Source organism: Myotis yumanensis, unplaced genomic scaffold, assembly GCF_028538775.1.
Source record: "Myotis yumanensis isolate MYYU_CA2020_CCGP unplaced genomic scaffold, mMyoYum1.0.hap1 SCAF_5, whole genome shotgun sequence".
NCBI lineage: Eukaryota > Metazoa > Chordata > Mammalia > Chiroptera > Vespertilionidae > Myotis > Myotis yumanensis.
In genome coordinates, this window is record NW_027223756.1 from 26,519,938 (window position 1) to 26,539,906 (window position 19,969).

The following is a 19,969-nucleotide window of genomic DNA, read 5'->3' on the forward strand; positions in this document are numbered from 1 at the left end:
CATCCCCACATGCCAAGATATTTTGAATTTCATTTTAAAAAAGTAAATTTGCAATGAATATTATACAAATAAATACATTACTCACAATTTGGGTGTTCTTGAATATTTTCAGCTGAAAATTCTCACGAAAAATGATTTTAAAGTTGGTCAGGGTTGCCACTTAGGGAAAACCATTTTTTTTAAATTGCACATGGTGTATAGGGAAGGTCTGCCACTTGCGTCTACAGATGTTTCTGGCATACAATGGGTTAATGACATCACCCTATTCCAGTCAGAAAAATCACAGTACAGTTCATGTTGCTCGCAGGGACAGGTGAGGCATCCCAGCTGAGGAGTGGGAAGCACAGATCCAGAGAGAACAGTTAGCTCCTCGCATGGCAAGGCTCACCACATTTATTATTTGAAAAGAACATGGGAACAAAAGTTTTTTGTTCTGTTGTTTTTTTTTAATTGGGAGAGAACCAGCCACGCTTTAAGATTTCATAAATCAGCTATTCTCTGGCCTCCTGTGCCTGTGCTCTCTGTGAAGTGTTTCAGACATCCGTTCCCCCTTAACTCATTGCAGGAGTTTCCTAACTAGCTTTCTGCCTCCCACCTGTCCACCATCACATTGGCTAATTTGCTCTTCCTTAAGCACAGTGTGCTCACATCTCGTGTATCCCCAATGAACAGTGTCTCCTCACCCGCCACCCAGGACACTCAGTGTGGTTTCCGTCTTTCCAGACCTGGCCTCTCTCCTTCTCCTTCTTCACATACTCATCATTCCCACTCAAGATGATACATTTTACAAACACAACAGCTTATCTCCTTTATTCAAACCCACACCTATGGTCTGAGTGGAGTAAATGAAGGGGGTTTATATGAAAAAAAAAGCTGGATATTTCTTTAATTGTGAGTTCTGAGTTCTTAGTATTGACAAGGGTTCAAAAAATATTGAATTCTTAAACCACATTATTAGAATAATAGTGCCATTGCTTGTGAGTCAAGCATCGTCAGCAACTTGTGTTCAAAACTGGATGCCATATTAAAAATAACAGTAACAATTTTAAACATGTCCAGAGTAGCAAGGAGTTTGGAAATTAATATTCGTTGATGAAAAGAGATATTTGGAGAAAAGGAGACTTGACAGCAGTGAGGATAGCCTGAAGAGAGATTCTGTGAAGATAATGAAAACACACTGTTTTATCTCTTGGGTGTGCCAGGCACAAAAATAACGGGTAGAAGTTATAGAAAAGCATCTTTGAGCTGAGTGTTAAATGCCTTATGATGTAGTAAGCTCGCATTACTCTAAGTGTTTTAGTGGAGACTGGATGATACCAGCTCCAGATACTGTAAAGGAAATTCTTGGACCTTGTACAGGAAGCTGCAGGTAGTAGGGTGGTTCTAGATTCAGGACACACGAGGTCATTGCAAGACCATGTATCTGGCATGATAAATAGGAACTACCTAAGCAGAGAGTTCAAGTTTTCCCTCTGTTAGGCCAGCTGCATACAGAGTTAGTCTAAAAAACCTGGTTGAGCTATTGAATTAAATGTGGTACTGTTTCTCTATTGGCGACACTTACCTTCTAGCACAGTATTCACTCTGTGTTACCCGAGTATTGACCAAATGCCTGACTCTGTGTTACACACAGCGAATACAACAGATGATGCCCCTGTTAACATCTGATGGGGGAAACCACATGACCCAACTTATTTTGGAGAGCCATGGTATAATATGTGACGGAGGGCAGGAGGGGGAGTACGTGCTTCATTAGCATGGAGGACCCTGCTAAATAGCTGAGCAGGAAACAGAACAAACTGTTTGAAAGGGAGGGCATTCCAGGTAGAAGAGATTGCAAAGGCTGGAAACAGCTTTGGTATATGTGAGGAATCGAGAGAAAGTCGCTGAGGATATTGTGTGAGTTTAGGGAAGTGGGTGGGGACCAAGGGGAGAATTTTGTAGGTCATTAAATAGAGTTTAGATTTTATTCTAGGAGCAAAGCGCCTGTGGAATATTTCAAAAAGAGGATGGATAACATGATGGAGAGATTGATTAAAGGGGAACAACAAATACTCATCACACCCCATATGTGTTGCCTGGCGCTAGAGCAGAGAACACGACCAACAAGGCTCCTCACCTTTACTGCGTGCACTGTAGTTGGGGAGACACAGATAACCACCAAATAAATAAAATTGCAGATTATGATAGAGTGTTTACTAGAGAGATGTCTATTTCAGATAGGGTGGCTCATGGCTTTGGGAGGTGTCATTTGAACTAAGACCTGAAGGAAAAGGACCAAGCCTCACAGTGAGAAGCAAGAGGCATGTGAAACATATATGCTCACTCTGTATTCCAAGGAAGAGCCATATCCCTGTCACCTACTGACAGGCACTGCCATGTGCTTGGCCAGACCAGATCTCCATACAGACACACTCTCAAGGTGCCTGTGTCAGAGAGGAAGTCACCTTCACTGTTGCCAAAAAGAACCATTCAAACCACTGCGTAACAATCACCACATAACCTGATTGTGCCACTTACATTCTTTACACGAAGTAGGTATTACAGAAATGTTTTTCTCAGTGTCCAGCTCTGTTGGAGGGTACATGGCTTATCCGAACAATAGCTTTGAAGAGGCGATTCTGATTTCACATTCTCTTTTTGTTTTGAGGTGGGAAGGCTTCCTCCCCCTTTTCTTGAGCTCACTGTGTTTCCCCACTACTCTGGTGTCTGGGGTAGGCAGATTGGGGGGTCAGAAAGTATATATTCAAGTTCGGACCATCTGTGTAGCTTGTAAAAGTTTCTTATCATTGTCCTTAGGTCAGAAAGTTGTCGAAAATACTATTTTTTAACAGCCAACTAGAATTATTTTTTTACTCTACTATGCTGTAACTGTCGATTACAACATAATGGAAGCTAAAAGAGAAAAAGATACCTCACAGAAAAGGAAAGCTTAATTCCTATTGGAGCATTGCGAAGGTGCCTCTTTACTAAAAGCAGATTTTAAATTTGAAGCGTCATAGAGCTCCTGTCATCACTTTGGCAGTATGCCATTCATGTCTGATTTATTTTATCATATAAAGAAATAAATATTTTTATCATATAAAAAAAGTAAAAACTTTTTTATCTGTTAAGTCTAAGATCACTTTCTGTCAAAACTTTGAAAAAAATACACATAGATCTTGAAGTATTTTTAAATCTGTGAACTGGGCACAGATTCAGGCTCTTGGTTTCACTTAAGAAATTAGGAAACTTTAGGGATCTATTTGAAACTTGTAAATGTGATCGTGGTTGTTGAGAATTAATTTGGTACCTTTCATTAGGAGATAATGTCTGTCAGAGGCAGATATGGGGTCTAAGAAAGCCTAGAGTCGAATTCCGACCCTCTGCATAACTATATACAGTATCACTCATAGTTGTCTTTAGAATGGAATACCATAAGAGAAAATGCCTTTTGATTTTTAAATGGGTAGGATCTAAAGCTGTGTTGTCTAGTTGGCCATATTTGGATGCTACCATAAAAGAGCAAGTGGTAATAAATCCTGTAGAAGTAATAAGTTCTAAACACTTAAGTAAATAAAATAATTCATGGAGTGCATGATGGAAAAATAACTTCTTCAGTGTAAAATTACATTGTTCAGTAGTCTCTTTATATGCTTTAGACCCAGGAACAAGTTTAAGGAAACTTCTAATTTGTAGGGAATTAGCATTAATCGTAATAGTTAGGTTTTCCTTCATGGAACAAGCAGTACTTATTTCTAATTCAAACACTGATACTTGTCTTTCACAGGCAAAGGATGACTCTACCCTTCATGTATGACCAATGTAAACACATGCTATATGTTTCCTCTGAGTTACAAAGGCTTCAGGTATCTTATGAAGAATATCTCTGCATGAAAACCTTACTGCTTCTCTCATCAGGTTTGTAGAACACTGTTCACTTCTATATGAAGCATGAAATGTAGAAACAAAGGTTTATTTGTATACATAGCACTAATACTTATATCAAATATGTCTACTATTTCCTGCTAGTCTGATAGGTTTTCATAAATGTAAACTTTTAGAAAGGCACAGCCCATAACATACACCAAGATTAATAAGACATAGATGTCATGGAGAAATAGAGGTGTGTGAGTTGCATAGGGCTGTCTGTTGATCTGTAATGTGTAGACTTCCTCCTTCCTGTGACCTCTGTAGGAGGCATGGAAAAAGCAAACCAACTGGAATGATTTTGGTTTTTCTACTACATTGCAACTTTGTCAAAAAATTTTACTTATACGTTGAGTACTACCATGTATAAGACATTATGGGGAAAAGATTCATCCTACACAAGGTGTGCGTGATTACTATTAGAGGACTGGCTAATGCAGCATCCGAGCAGGACTGTTGGGCAGAGGTATTCTATCTAGAAAACGACAACAAGAGTTTATAAAACCACCTTGAAAGTTTAGATAAAGTTACTGTATATAAGCTTTAGGGAGGCTAATCTCACCTAGCAAGTTAAAACTTAGTTAAAACTAGATAACTTTGGAAAAATACAAAGTATCGTGTCTATATTAGTAAAATTGTGACATTTTTGGCATTTTCAATAAGAATGTGAACCAGTCGTTATTATAAACTTTAGACCATTCCAGTAAAAATTATATACCAGGTTAATGTTTATAAAATACTGAGTTGATGGATGAATAACTTTTTCATATACAAATAAGTAAACTTGTAATTTTTTAAAAGTCTGTATTCTATTAGTAACTGTGGCTTCAAGGTTGTCAAATAACTGTAAGCTGTAGATGTTGCACATGACTATTTAAGCTGTTGTAATTCTTTGTTCTACAAAACTTGTTTTATGTTCTTAGATTTAAGGAGTATTAATAATAATCAAGGCTAGAAAAATTTCACAACCCCTTAAAAAACCTAAAGGTAAATATCATCGCTAGAGACTCCTTTCAGGTTACCAATGGCAGCACACGTGTTAAAGATGTGAGCTTGGTGTTATTTGAGCAACCAGTGATTAAGGGAGGAGCTCTAAAATAATGCTTTGTAATTCAAAATTTTCATGTCATAGTGAACATGAAAACAGCATCTGTACAGCATAGCACACTGAGGTAAATGAATGAGGCCACTTGCAACCAGCATAGCAAATCATTATCGTAACACATTGATAACCCATTCACCGTACACCAGCTGGAAAAAGTTCTGGTTTCACATCATCATCAGAAATCCAAAATGAAAGGTGAAAGAGAAAAGTAATTATACAAAGAGAGGTAATGGCTGAAAAGTTTCCATAATTTTAAAAAGACACCAAACCCTATATCCAGGCAGTACAATGAATTCCACATAGTATATTAATAAAATCCAGCTGTCTGAACAGCAAAGTTAACAAGAAAATCACTGAACAGGAGAGAGAGAACATCTTCAAAGGAGAAGGAATTTAACCGAACAACAGCTACTGAAGAAAATGGAATGATGTTTCTCTGACAAGTAAACGGCTTCGGAGCTATCCTCACAATAAGGGGGAGCTGATCAAACTGAAAATCGGTGACTTTTCTTAGATCCATCAGAGAATTGAGATGACAAGGCAAACCACCACCTCAGAGTCGGTAGAGAAGGCAAATGGAGAGAAACAGCCAGAATGAGCTTCCTGGAAGAGAAGCTGCTGGAGCCAGTAACTGGTAGCAACACTTTGGTCATTTTGATGAATTCTGGAGACCCAGTGAGGAACAGCCTGAGAGTTAAGAACTCTTGGGACCCAGTATTGGCAGGGGGCTTGTCTCCCCATACTTCCTTGGGGTTTACCACCTAAAGCCCCACCAGGTTCCCATGGTGAAGACCTGAGAAAGATCCCCTCATGTTTCTGTGCACTAAGGGAAACTGCTGTAACAAAGCTTTATCTGACCTGGGGAAGTAGGCCATTCCAACATTTCTATATCATGTAAGAGAAGGGGGGGAAAGGTCCAGAAACATTTCTGAAGGACACAGCCCAAGGACCAAGCCTATTAAAAAGATTTAATCATAAAAGTATTAAACATCCCACCTTACCACCATATGATCAGGGTTCCAGTGGGAAGAACTGAATTACAATGGAGAGAGCTGCAGAATTACGGGTATTTAGGAAAGAAAGACAACAGGGGGTGGAAGGAGGGGGAATAAAAAGGAAACTGGAACCTCTTAATACCCACACCAAACATTTAACTCAGCTTTGTCCCTAGCCAGATTAACATAAAACCTCACATAATTTCTAGCTTTTTGCAAAAAATTGCAAGGTAAGCAGAAATAAACATTAGAATAAGACATAGATATAGCACAAATGTTGTAATTATCAGATAGGGAACTTGAAATACCTATGATTAATATGTTAAAGACTAATGGAAAAAGTAAACAACATGTAAGAACACATGGATATTGTAAGCAGTGAGGTGGAAATTTTAAGAAAGAATCAAAAGGAAATGCTAGAAATTAAAAATACTGTAATATGGAAATGAAGAATGCTGTGGATGGGCTCTTAGGTACACCAAGGAAAGAATCATTGAGCTTGAAAACACTCAGTAGAAACTTACAAAATTCAAGTGCAAAGAGAAAAAAAAATGAAAAAACATAGAACAGAATATTTAAGAACAGTGGGGAAAGTTACAACAGAAGGTGGACTATACAAGTAATAGGAATATCAAGTAAAAGAAGGAAAGGAACAGAAGCAATATTTTAAGTAATAATGGCTAATACTTCTCCAAAATTCATGGCAGGAACCAAAACATAAATCTAGGAAGCTCAGAAAGTGCCAAGAAAGATAAATGCCGCCGAAACCGGTTTGGCTCAGTGGATAGAGCGTCGGCCTGCGGACTGAAGGGTCCCGGGTTCGATTCCGGTCAAGGGCATGTACCTGGGTTGCAGGCACATCCCCAGTGGGAGATGTGCAGGAGGCAGCTGATCGATGTTTCTCTCTCATCGATGTTTCTGACTCTCTATCTCTCTACCCTTTCTCTCTGTGGAAAATCAATAAAATATATATTTTTTTTAAAAATCCTTAAAAAAAAAAAAAAAAAAGATAAATGCCAAAAAATCTACACCTAGGCCTATTTTATTCAAACTGCAGAAAACAAAAAATAAAGAGGAAATCTTGAAAGTAGCCAGTTTGGGGAAAAGAACAGCTTACCTATGGTGGAACAAGGACAAGGAATATATTCTGCTGAATTGTCATCAGTAGAAACCATGTAGCAAGAGTGGAATCACATATTTAGTGTTGAAAGGGGAAAAATCAACTTATAATTCTGTATTCAGTGAAAATTCCCTTTAAAAGTGAAAGCAAGATAAAGACCTTCTCAGACAAACAAAACTTGAGAGAATCAGTTACTCGTAGATCTGCCTTTCATAAAGTGTTAAGAGAAGTTCTTTAGAGGAAAGGAAAATGATACAGGTCAGAAACATGGATCTACATATAGAAAGGAAGAGTGTTAGGAATAGATGAAGATAAAATTGTATTTTTTTCATAATTAATCTAACAACTGTTTAAAGTATTAATAACAATGTATATTGTTTGAGCACAACATATGGGTAAGTTGAATGAGTGACCACAATGTTAATAGGGATGGGAGGGAGAAATTAGGAATACTCTGTTTTAATGTAGACTGCAGTTGTACTGTAACAACATGGGTTTGAACTGCTCTGGTCCATTTATTCACAGCTTTTTTTCTTTCTTTTTTTTCCAATAAGTAGAGTCTGCCCTTTGTATCCATGGGTTTTGCATCCTTGGATTCTACCAAATGCAGATCGAAAACAGTATTTCCACATTCCCAACTGCAATCGGTTGAATCCACAGATAGGAAGAGTCACCTGTAGAGTCAGAAATTATACCTGTATTTTCACCTGCAAGGGGATCTGTATCCCTAATTCCCACATTGTTTAAGGATCAACTGTAGTTGTCAATGCAAACTCTAGGGCAACCACTAACAAAAATTGTATTTATTTTTCATCACCATTTATCCCCTCTATGAAAAAAAAAAAGCTTTGAGAAGAATTAATGATTGACATACTAAAAGGAGAGAAAACATGTCATATAAAATGCTTAATGAAAACTAGAAATAGCAAAAAAAGGGGGGGGGGAGATTAAAAAGGAAACAACAAATGCCAAGAGCAGATAATGGCCATAAACACAGCAGACAGTGATCCAGCTATATCAGACAATTGCTTTTCAATGTGAATGGTCTAAACATATCAGTAGTCTTTTGTTGTTGTTGTTGTTGTTGTTAGTGGAGGCTCAAACAAAGTTTGCCACTAAACTTTGTATATAATATTACAAAATGTACTTAGGCAAAAGGGAAGTAATGACATCTTTAAGAAGGTAAAAAAAAAGTGGTAAAAAACAAACAAAGGAAGTGGTAAATATCTAAATAGATTTAAACTAAACTTTACTGAATAAAATAACAGTAATAATGTCTTCGGGGGGGTTAAAAAATAGAACTAAAATACACATTAATTACATATAAGCAAAAATGAGAATTTGGTAAAGTAAGAATGGGCGTTTAAATTTTAAGGATGACAACTAGAAATACAACGTGTATATAACGTTCCAAAGCATTAGGGGAAAAAGGATAACATGGTAAAAAAAAAAACAAACAAGCAAACAAACAAAAACAATCCAAAAGAATGAAAGAAACGAGAGGAGCAGGGAAAAGCATCATCAGAGGAAGTAACAGATGGCACAGATAAATTCAAATATATCAGTAATTTCACAAGAGGAATCTCTCAATAAAGATATTTAACAGCTAAAGTGAGAGGATATACTATGCATGGTATAACCCAGGAATGGCAAGCTTTTTTGTAAAGGACCAGATGGTAAATGTTTTCAGCTTTGCATAGTCTCTGGTATAGCTACTCAACTCTGCCCCCTGTGGCAGGAACACAGGCCTGGCTGACTTCCAACAAAACATTTACAAACACAGGCTGAGGTGAGGATTGGGCTGTGAGCCATAGTTTGCTGACCACTGCTTTAACCAAAAGAAAGGTGAAGCAGCTGCATTACTATCAAAATAGACTTTAAAGCAAGAAAGAAAAAGTTCTATATTTAAAGATACTCATTACATAAAGCATTCCACTCACCAGGAAAATATTTGTAAATATATGACCTCTAACAACATAAAGCAAAAATTCATGAAACTACAAGGATAATTTGGAATGGATGAAATTCTTTTAAATATAAATATCAGATAGGGATTTTCCCTAATTACTTTTAGAATTCAGGTAACCAGCAGGAAAGAAACATAAATAAGCAATCACTATTTTAAAAATTAACAGTAATTAGATTACCTGTAATATAAGTAATGTATAAAATTAACATATCACTAAGGGTAGGCTCTTGTCACTCCTGATTAAGTGTCCTTTATTTTTGCATTAATATGGACATCTTAGAAGTGCCAAGTATTGCTTTATGAAATCAAAACATTTTCATGTGTTCTTTGGTCTAATCCTAATCAAAATCCTGTGAGAATGATACTCCACATTAACAAATAAAGGATAAAAACCATATGGTATTCTCAAAAGATGCAGAAAAAGCATTTGACAAAACTCAACATCTATTTATGACTAAAAACTCTCAACAAAGTGGGAACAGAGGGAATACTTCAACAATTAAGGGCCATATATGACAACTCCTCAGCTAGCATCATACTCAGTGGTAAGAAACTGAGCTTTTCCTCTAACTAAGATCAGGAACAAGGCAAGGATGGCCACCCTTACCACTTTTACCCAACATAGTATTGTAAGTTCTAGCCAGAACATTAAGACAAGAAAAGGAAATGGCATCAAATAGATAAAGAAGAAGTAAAACTCTATTTGCAGATGACATAATATTACATATAGAAAACCTTAAAGGCTCCACCAAAAAACTGTTGGAACTGAATAAATTCAGTAAAATAGGATACAAAATCCAAAAAATCTGGTGCATTTCTATATAGTAATAACAAACTAGTAGAAAAGGAAAATCAGAAAATAATTCCATTTACAATTTCTTCAAAAATAATAAGATACCTAGGAATAATCTTAACCAACGAGGAAAAACATCTATACACTGAAGGCTGTAAAGCATTGATGAAAAAAATGGGAGAAGAGGCAAGTGGAAGGATATTTTGTGCTCCTGCATTGGAAGAGTTAATATTCTTAAAATGTTAATTTATGACAAAAGGAGCCAAGAATATACAATGAGGAAAGGACAGTCTCTTCAATAAATGGTGTTAGGAAAACTGAACAGCCAGATACAAAAGAATGAAACTGGACCACTATATTACACTACACACAATTATTAACTTAAAATCAATCAAAGACTTGAATGTAAGACCTGAAATGATAAAACTGCTAAAAGACAACATAGGTGGTAAGCTCCTTGACATCAGTATTGGTGATGATTTTTTGGGTCTGACACCAAAAGCAAAAATAAACAAGTAGAACTACATTAAACTAAACAGCTTCTGCACAGCAAAGGAAACCATCCACCAAGATAAAGGCAGTGTGCCAAGTGGGAGATATTTGCAAGTCATATATCTGATAAGGGGGTAATATCTAAAATATATAAAGAACTCATACAACTCAATAGCCAAAAAACAATCAAATGAAAAAAATAGGCATTGGTCTGAATAAACATTTTTCCAAAGAAGACATACAGATGACAAAGTAATGAAAAGGTGCTCAATATAATTAATCATCAGGGAAATGCAAATCGAAACACCAATGAGATATCACCTTACACCTGTTAGAGTGGCTGTCATAAAAAAAGACAGTAACACGTGTTGAAGAGGATGTGGAATAAAGAGAACCGTCTTTTACTGTTGGTGGGAATATAGATTGTTGCAGCCACTATGGAAAACAATATGGGAATTCCTCGACAAATTAAAAATAAAGCTACCATATATGATTCAACAATTCTACTTATGGGTATTTATCCAAAGGGGAAAAAAAAAACCAGCTTGAAAAGATATATGCACCTCTATGTTCACTGCCAAATCATTTTACAGTAGCCAATATATGGAAGCAAGATAAGTGTCCATCAGTGAATAAATGGATAAAATGTGATATATTTATATTCAGTGGAATATTATTCAGCCATAAAACGAATGAAATCTTGCCATTTGTGACAACATGAATGGACCATGGAGGCATTCCAGTGGTTCTCAACCTTCCTAATGCCGTGACCCTTTAATACAGTTCCTCATGTTGTGGTGACCTCCAACCATAAAATTATTTTCGTTGCTACTTCATAACTGTAATTTTGCTACTGTTATGAATCATAATGTAAATATCTGATATGCAGGATGTATTTTCATTATTACAAATTGAACATAATTAAAGCATAGTGATTAATCACAAAAACAATATGTAATTATATATGTGTTTTCCGATGGTCTTAGGCGACCCCTGTGAAAGGGTCGTTCGACCCCACAGGTTGAGAACCGCTGCATTAGACTAAGAGAAATAAGTCAAAGAAAGACAAATATCAGATTATCTCACTAATATGTAGAATCTAAAAATGAACAAGAACAAGCTCGTGTATAGAGAGCAGACTTGTGGATGCCAGTAACTGAGATTGGGGAAAATGGGTGAAGTGGGTTAAAAAGTACAAACTTCCAGCTATAAAATAGTAGGCATGGGGATACAAGGTACATACAGCATGGTGACTGTAAGTTAATAATAGTGTACTGTATATTTGGAAGTTCCTAAGACAGTTAATCTTAAAAATTGTCATCACAAGAAAAGTTTTGTAACAATGCATGGTGCTGGATGCTAACTAGACTTGTGGGGGTCATTGTACAGTATATATAATATGAATCGTGTTGTATACCTGACTTACATTGTGTCCTACATCATTAATATCTAAATTTTTTTTTAAATTTAATTTAGTGAGAAAGAGTAGGAAACAAGTCCACAGGGCAAGTAAAAATTAAGACTTCTTGCTCCTAAACCCACTGCTCTTCCTCTATGCCAGCATTTCCTAAGGTGTCAGCAGGTGAAGTGAAGTTTGGGAAATAGCTGTTTCCCCTCTCTGGAGACGGCATAATTATCTCTGAGAATTTGAAATTCAGAAATATGCCTCGATTTGGATTAAACATTTAACTTTGCTTAAATTTGGACCATCAGACCCTCTTTTCCCTGGCCATTAACACAGAACCAGAGTTCCTAGGAATGCGCTTGGAGAAACTTCGCACTCTACAGAAGTCACAGTCGCTGTAAGATTAAGTGAAACCATGGTTAACTGTCCACTAGTGTCAGTTTTTGAAGAGTAATATTAAAAAATTTATTTCACACCAATTTTATGATCCACAATTCATGAGGTATTTTCTATATTTCTGAGTATATAAGGGAAAGCAAATATTTCCTTCCCAGGAGGTAGGTAGGTAGGTATATATATCCTATATAATAAGAGTGGGATATGCTAATTAGTCACGACTGGTATGCAAATTGACCATCTCTCCAACACAATAAGAGAGGGATATGCTAATTAGCCCTGATATGCTAATTAGTCATGACCAGTATGCAAATTGACCATGACTCGAACACACAAGATGGCTGCCCCATGTGGTCAAAGATGGCCAATCCCATGTGGCCACAAGATGGCTGGCAGGGGAGGGCTGTTGTGGGGGAACAGGCCTGCAGGGGAGGGCAGTTGGGGGCGACCATGCTGGCAGGGGAGGGCATTTAGGCATCTATCAGGCTGGCAGGGGAGCGGTTAGGGGGTGATCAACTGGCAGGGGAGCGGTTAGGGAGTGATCAGGCAGGCAGGCAGAAGCAGTTAGGGGGCAATCAGGCAGGCAGGCGAGCGGTTGGGAGCCAGCAGTCCTGGATTGTGAGAGGGATGTCCCACAGGGATCGGGCCTAAACGGGCAATCGGACATCCCTTGAGGGGTCCCAGATTGGAGAGGGTGCAGACTGGGCTGAGGGACACCCCCCCGCCCCGGTGCACGAATTTCATGCACCGGGCTTCTAGTATTACATAAAAACTCAGATTTCTCTTTAGATTGGAATCATATCAACTCAGTGTTAATGTATTAATTGACAAAATGCATTGTATGATTTTAAGGGTTTAAGTGACAGGTGATGTCACATATTCCAGGATGTAACTGGAGGGATAAACACTGTTGTTGAAGTTTTCATTATATCTAACTAAGCTGAAGGGCAGAATGGCAGGCACTATTATTTATTTGGTCTTCAAGCCAGCTTTGTGAACTAGAGAGGAAGGTATCAGCACGATTTACCTAAAGTTAAGGTCTCCAGTTTCCCATTGGCCCCTATTTTCTTGGCTGTGGTTTCACGATCCTTTGAAATGCTTATGTTTTAATCAAGTGCATTAAAAGCATATAGACAATGTTAAGTTATAAAGTATGCTATTAATAATAAATGCCCTACTTGCTTATATGAAAAGTTATCACAAGAAGGTTATTGAATTGACTACCTCTTACTCTTTTAGTTCCTAAGGAAGGCTTGAAGAGCCAAGAGCTGTTTGATGAGATTAGAATGACCTACATCAAAGAGCTGGGGAAAGCCATTGTCAAGAGGGAAGGGAACTCCAGTCAGAACTGGCAGCGGTTCTACCAACTGACAAAACTCTTGGACTCCATGCATGAGGTAAGTGTCAATCACAAAGCCAAGTGTCAAAAGTTTTCCGGGATATGAAGATATGTTCTAATTAGTCTATGTAATTGTATACCGATATATTTTCCATTTGTGGATATTGATGATAGTTTGAGTTCAGGCTGTGACTTCAGTTTGGCCCACAGTTTTCCTGTGGAATTATGGAATTTTATTTCACCTGGTCATGTGCCTGTAGCGTCCTGATGCCAGTACAGAATTCAACAGCACTGTTTTTTTAAATATAGAATTCCCTGGCTTTGCTTGATTAATCCATTAAATTAGAATATGTCTTTCCTGTGTTATAGTACTGCAGTTCATCATGAAACACTTAATTCCATACAATTCTACATACAGTTTAAGGGATTTAAGAGGTCTTTGGTACCTGAGTGTTCATTTTATTTAACTTTTTTTTTTTAACTTGGGGAATTCCAGCAGAGATTGGGTATATTCTATCTAAGTCAGATATTTAAAAAAAGAGAGAGAGAGAGAGAGGCCAACAAGCATGAGATGTTCCCACTGATAGGATTTTAAGGCTAATCATTACCATATCTTCTCTTGTAGGTAGTTGAAAGTCTCCTTCACTATTGCTTCCAAACATTTTTGGATAAATCCATGAATATTGAATTCCCAGAGATGTTAGCTGAAATCATCACCAATCAGTTACCGAAATATTCAAGTGGAAATATCAAAAAGCTTCTGTTTCATCAAAAGTGACTGCCTTAATCAGAAAGGTTGCCTTAAAGAAAGTTGACTTTATAGCTTTTATTGTACAAACTGTCGTTTATCCTATAGCGGTTATGTTGTTTTATTTTTCTTTTTTGTTTATGTCTGGTGTTTGTTTTTGTCTTGTTTTAAACACGCACTACATGTGGTTTATAGAGGGCCAAGGCTTGGCGACAGAGGCAGTTGAGCCCTCGCTTTTCAGTGATGGGAACAGTAGGAAGTGATAGTTGGTGGATCCCAGGAATGAGAAACAATGAGGGGGGGCCATCTCCCTGTCGGAGAAGGATGGCACTCTAACCACCAGTGCCCAGTCTGCTCAGTGAACTTCCTGCTCAGACTTATCACAGTTGGCTGGACAAAATCTTCTAGACTTTTTGTTGGTGTATTTGCCCTGTATAGTTAGGATAACATTTTTTGATTTATGCATGGAAACCTGAAAAAAAAAGTTTACAAGTGTATATCAGAAAAGGGAAGCTGTGCCTTTTATAGCTATTGCTGTCTGGTTTTAACAATTTCCTTTATATTCAGTAAACTACGCTTGCTCATTTTTCTTACTTAATTTTTGTATTTGAGTTATTGTACAGCTGTTAAAGATGATGGGCAACTAGTTCATAGCTTTCCTAAATAAACTCTAACCATTAATCTTCTGTGTGAAAATGGGTTGGTGCTTCTAACCTGATGGCACTTAGCTATCAGAAGATCACACAAATCGACTCAAATCTCCAGTATTCTTGTCAAAAAAAGCTCACATTTTGTGTGTATATATATATATATATATATATATATATATATATACATATACATATATATGCTTCAGTGGAGGATTATAGAGGTTGTGCAAATTAACCACCCTAACTGGTATCGAGCACCTACCTGGTCCAAACCTGCAGGGTAAACCATAGATGATGGTTGCAAAGACTAATTTAAAAAAAAAAACACAAAAAACTACTAAGAGGCCCTGTCTGCACCTAACGCCCTATCGCTGCAATGGTTAATGGCAAGAACGCGAGTTTCCGGCCGTTCAGGACCTTCTGTTGTAGTTTGTATAACTTCTTAAAAGTTAGGATTCCAGAGAACCAGCGGAAACAAAGCTGAGGGATTTTAATCAGACCAAGCAGTTCCTCTCACTTTACCCAAAAAACAAAATCTCTAATGTGGCAGAAGTGGCTAGACACCCATTTTCACATTCCCATCTGTCACAATTGGTCTCCTTTCCTGGTGGCGCCGGGAAGCTCGACGGCTGCTCCCTGTGACTTAGGCTGCAAGTCAGGCTCCCACGTGTGTAAGCCACACCCGCCCATCCCCGTGTGCCATGGAGTTTAAAAAGTCTTGTGAATTTTTTTCCTTGCTGTTGAGAATTAATCATTTTAAACAGAATAGAAGCTGTGGTAGCCCTTTCTGTGTGCACCTTACCACCTTTCTGTTAACTCAAAACTCATTAAGCCACAAGAAATCCGATTTCTATTCAAGGTGGCCAAATTATTTGTGTAATAGAAAACTGAAAATCTAACATTAACAATATGAAACTTCTAATATATTTTTATATTTAGTTATAGTTTCAGATATATATCATATTGGTATTCACTAATCTGGGAAGGGAAGGGCTACTGCAGCTTTACATGCAATTTATTAAAATGATTGTAAAATAGCTTGTATAGTGCAAAATAAGAATGATTTTTAGATGAGATTGTTTTATCACGACATGTTATATATATTTTTTGTAGGGGTCAGAGAAATGTCGGTGGATAACCTATATGATTTATAGTGTGTGCAAGCATTCATACAGGACAGGCAGTAGTGGTCCCAAACACCAAACAGGTTTGCTCCGGGGAAGAGAGAGATGGAGACTGGTGCTGAGGCTCCGTCCCGCTCAGATCTCAGATCACAGAGGGAGTAACCCTCCGCCTCCCAGCATGACCACCCTCTCGTTCCCGCGGTGAGTCTGGCAGGGCAGGTCTGGCTGACTCAGCCTCCTCTTGCGCTAACGCGTAGGAGCAGGAGCCAGCAAGGTGGTGCTCACACACGGACAGGCACCGTCTCAGAGCGGGGTTACTTTCACAGCAGCCTCGCCAGCCGTGTCATAAAAACAGAGGCTTGAGAAGTTCGGCAATAATACGCACAGAGGTACCAGCAATATGTAAATAATGCAGAATTTCATAGGTTGCCAGTAATACACTAATTCCTTTCTATCCTACAAGAGTTCATTTCCAAACAAAATGAGGATGTTTATGTTTTCTTTGAATGCTTTTTGAATGTTATTTGTTATTTTTTCAGTATTTTGGAGAAATTATTTAATAAAAAATGTAATAATTTGCTTTTTGAATGCTCTCTAAAAGGGAATGTTCCTTTTGTAATGGTTTAATTTGGTTCCAAGTATTTTAAGGTGGTTTGTAACCCAGCTAGATGTGAAATTTTGGGTGCCTAAGAAATACCGCTTGATTATTATTATCAATCACAGTGTTAAGAATCAAAAAGAACTTCTGAAAGGTAACTTATTCACTTATAGAATGTTATATGGTTAAAATCGGAAAACACGTCAGACATTAGTCATTTTAGTCCCAGCATCCTCGGCTCTTAAAAAATAAGAGGGCAGTGAAAAAAATGATATGCTCACGTTGTTGTTAAAAAGAAATCAACTGACATTCATAAAACTATAGGAGGCTGTGCATTAGATGGAAAATAAGCTGTGCCCTTTTTGAATATGTGGAAAGGAAGTTATCTTAATTATGTTGTTCCTCTGTAATTATGGATTTAAGTGAAAAAAAGGAGGTGCTATTTGAAAGTAGCTTCATTTTCGCTGTATGTGGTATCTTGCCATCTGAAGCTCTTTAAGTTTGTAATGTCAGTGAGAGTTGGTGACAGGCCTAGGTGACTCCCAACAAACCCTGAAAAGACTTTTAATTACTGGGAGAGGAAAATGGCCCTCTTGGTGTTTTCAGGCCTTGCTGTGGGATGCAAGTGCTTGTGGGGTATATGTACCCAATTGTCTAAGACTATGGGAGGAGAACCTAAAAGAGTACCTACCTTCTCCTGAAAAAGAAAATGTCACCCCCAGGGAAACTAACAGGGTCAGGGTCTCTGGAGAGCTTGGTAGTTAGCACAGGATGGATTCTGGACATGCAGATAAAGGGGAGCCACATGCTAACCTCACTTCAGAATCGGGGCGGGGGCGGGGAGCCATTCCAGTTTTACTTATCTATACGTCCTGTTATCATCGAGGCTTATCATTTTAGTTCTCTGTTAAATACCCTAAAACTGCATCTCCATGGAATGAGCAGTATTATTGCACTTTGATCTGTCAGAAGTCTAGAACCATGGCAGCCCTCAGTGGCCTTCGAACTCGGTCGGTCATTCAGACAGTAGCTATAGATGAATGTGTGCTTATGTGCCTGGGTTGAGAGTTGAAAGGGAAAATAAATCAGAGTGAAAGGAGGACACTTGAACCACTTGGCATGGAAGTTCATCGTTTTCCTGACTAGTCCCCGTCAGCCTGGTCCAGCAGGATTAGCGCCCAGGTCTTTGGGAAAGGGCCAGCTCCTCGCTAGGAAATGGCTGGAAGAAGGAGTTTATTTTCTGATGAAAGGCTGTATGAAAAGACCCTCCTCAAGTAACTTGCTTAACTACATATAGATTCAAGTGTGTCAATATTCTATTTTGTATATTAAACAAATGCTATATAATGGGGACAGATCTATATTATACTGTGTATGGCATAATTAAGAAGCTTTTTCATTATTTTTTATCACAGTAATTTTAAAATGTGTAAAAATTAAAACCAGTGACTCCTGTTTAAAAATAAAAGTTGTAGTTTTTTATTCATGCTGAATAATCTCTAGTTAAAAAAAAAAGTCTTTTTATCTACGCAGTGAAATGTCAGACTGTAAAATCTTGTGTGGAAATGTTTAACTTTTATTTTTCATTTAAATTTGCTGTTCTGGTATTACCAAACCACACATTTGTACTGAATTGGCAGTAAATGTTAGTTAGCCATTTACAGCAATGCCAAATATGGAGAAACATCATAATAAAAAACCTGCTTTTTCATTACATGACTCCGACATGCTTCTGTAGAACTCGTGCAGTTCCAGTTTTCCTCCCTTTTCCTCCTTTTTCTACTGAAAGTAGAGCTATCACTTCAGATATCTTCATATGCTAACGTGGACCCTTGGGTGTCGGTGGAGCAGTGCTTGCGTGCTAGTGCGGCGTACATCCAAAAGGAGCTTAACCCTGGTGCCCAGGCCCGATTTCCCGTCCATGCCTCAGGTGGTCACGTGCCAATTATACAAGGGGATCTGAGGGAAGGCTTCTCCAAATCCAGCTGTTTGTCACAAAAATGGTATTTTGTGTAAACATTATCTAGCCAAAATTCTTACCTTATTTTAAAATGAATTATTGCAAAAAGCATAAATATTTAGTGAATGTCGTAGCAATGTTGCACAACTATTCTGTACAATCTATTCATTTTCCCCAAAACACATACTATGTTTCGGTCGTATCCATGAATTGGGTAATCTAACAAACTTTTCCTATAAATACTCGCTTCTCCATGAAGGAAAAAAGCATCATGGCTGAAAAACCAAATTTGACATACCTACTATCTGATAAATATTGAAGATAGCATATGAATAAGAAAAACCCCATCACTATCCTCCATCGCTTACAGTATGTGGTTGGACACGCGTGTGTACAAACCTCCTTCCCAGTGTCTTGGGTACATTGCAGAAATGCCAGATAGGGCCCCAGTATGTACACACATTGTTACTTTACCATTCACTTCAAGGGTTATTCTTACATCTGTAGGACACCTTCATACATTATACCAGTTACTCCCCACCCAGTGGATGAATGAAATGAAAAGTGCTGAAGACACTAACTCCATTTTATAAAAATATTTTTCAGAAGGAAACAGGCTCAGTGTTTAAACAACTGGTTTCTAGCTGCTAACTCCCACCTAATTGAAGTCTGACTAGAAAGTCTAATGAGGCCATTTACCATATGTCTCTGGTCTACAAGCTTCCCAGGGAACTGGTGTTTTCTGTTCTTAAATTTCATTGTTTTACATTTACTGAGCACTTTGTGTCAGATATCAAGTTTTAATATATTATCATTTAAGCTTAGCAATTCTCTGAAGTACAATGGTAGTACTATTAGCATCATTGCATTTCTCTGAAGAAACTGTGGCCTAAAGAACTGAGTAACTTGCCTAGCTTGGAAGTGGTAAAGTAGGACTTTTTTTTTTTTTTAAAACATGGCATCTGGCTCTAAAGTCCATGCTCTTAAGCACCACTGAGAAATTATTAATATGAGGCTCCAAACCAGGTTCAATGAACTCATATTGAACATTGTATGTCAGGCCTTTCAATCTGATTTAATCTAATCCCTTTTGCTGCCATATTAGTTTTGATCTAGTCATTTAAACAATGATATTTCCTCCTCTAAAAATCCTGTGTCCTATCCTCTGGAGATATGGGTGGTGAAATATAGTAGCTGCCCAGAAATAAGAACACTCTCTGGTTGTATCACATACACAATAAGGAACCTGTTTCACCACTACCCCCAGGAAAGTCAACAAACTTACTTCTTCAAGCGAAGCAGAGCATATAGGCTGCATTCAAAGGAAGGAAGGAAGATGTTTATAAATAAAAACGGATGCAAGTCA

General features: G+C 37.8%; 1 protein-coding gene across 4 annotated transcripts in view; it reads left to right on the forward strand.

Annotated features, from left to right (window-relative positions):
* The window catches only part of NR3C1 (nuclear receptor subfamily 3 group C member 1), a 107,006-nt gene extending 88,652 nt beyond the window's left edge, over positions 1–18,354 (forward strand). For all 4 annotated transcript variants that reach the window (XM_070414701.1, XM_070414702.1, XM_070414700.1 and 1 more), the window contains exons 7-9: positions 3,770–3,900; positions 13,424–13,581; positions 14,149–18,354. In XM_070414701.1, coding sequence (XP_070270802.1) covers positions 3,770–3,900; positions 13,424–13,581; positions 14,149–14,301 — 442 coding nt within the window. In that variant the 3' untranslated portion in view covers positions 14,302–18,354. The remainder of the gene's footprint in view (positions 1–3,769; positions 3,901–13,423; positions 13,582–14,148) is intronic.
* Positions 18,355–19,969: the final 1,615 nt, after the last annotated feature.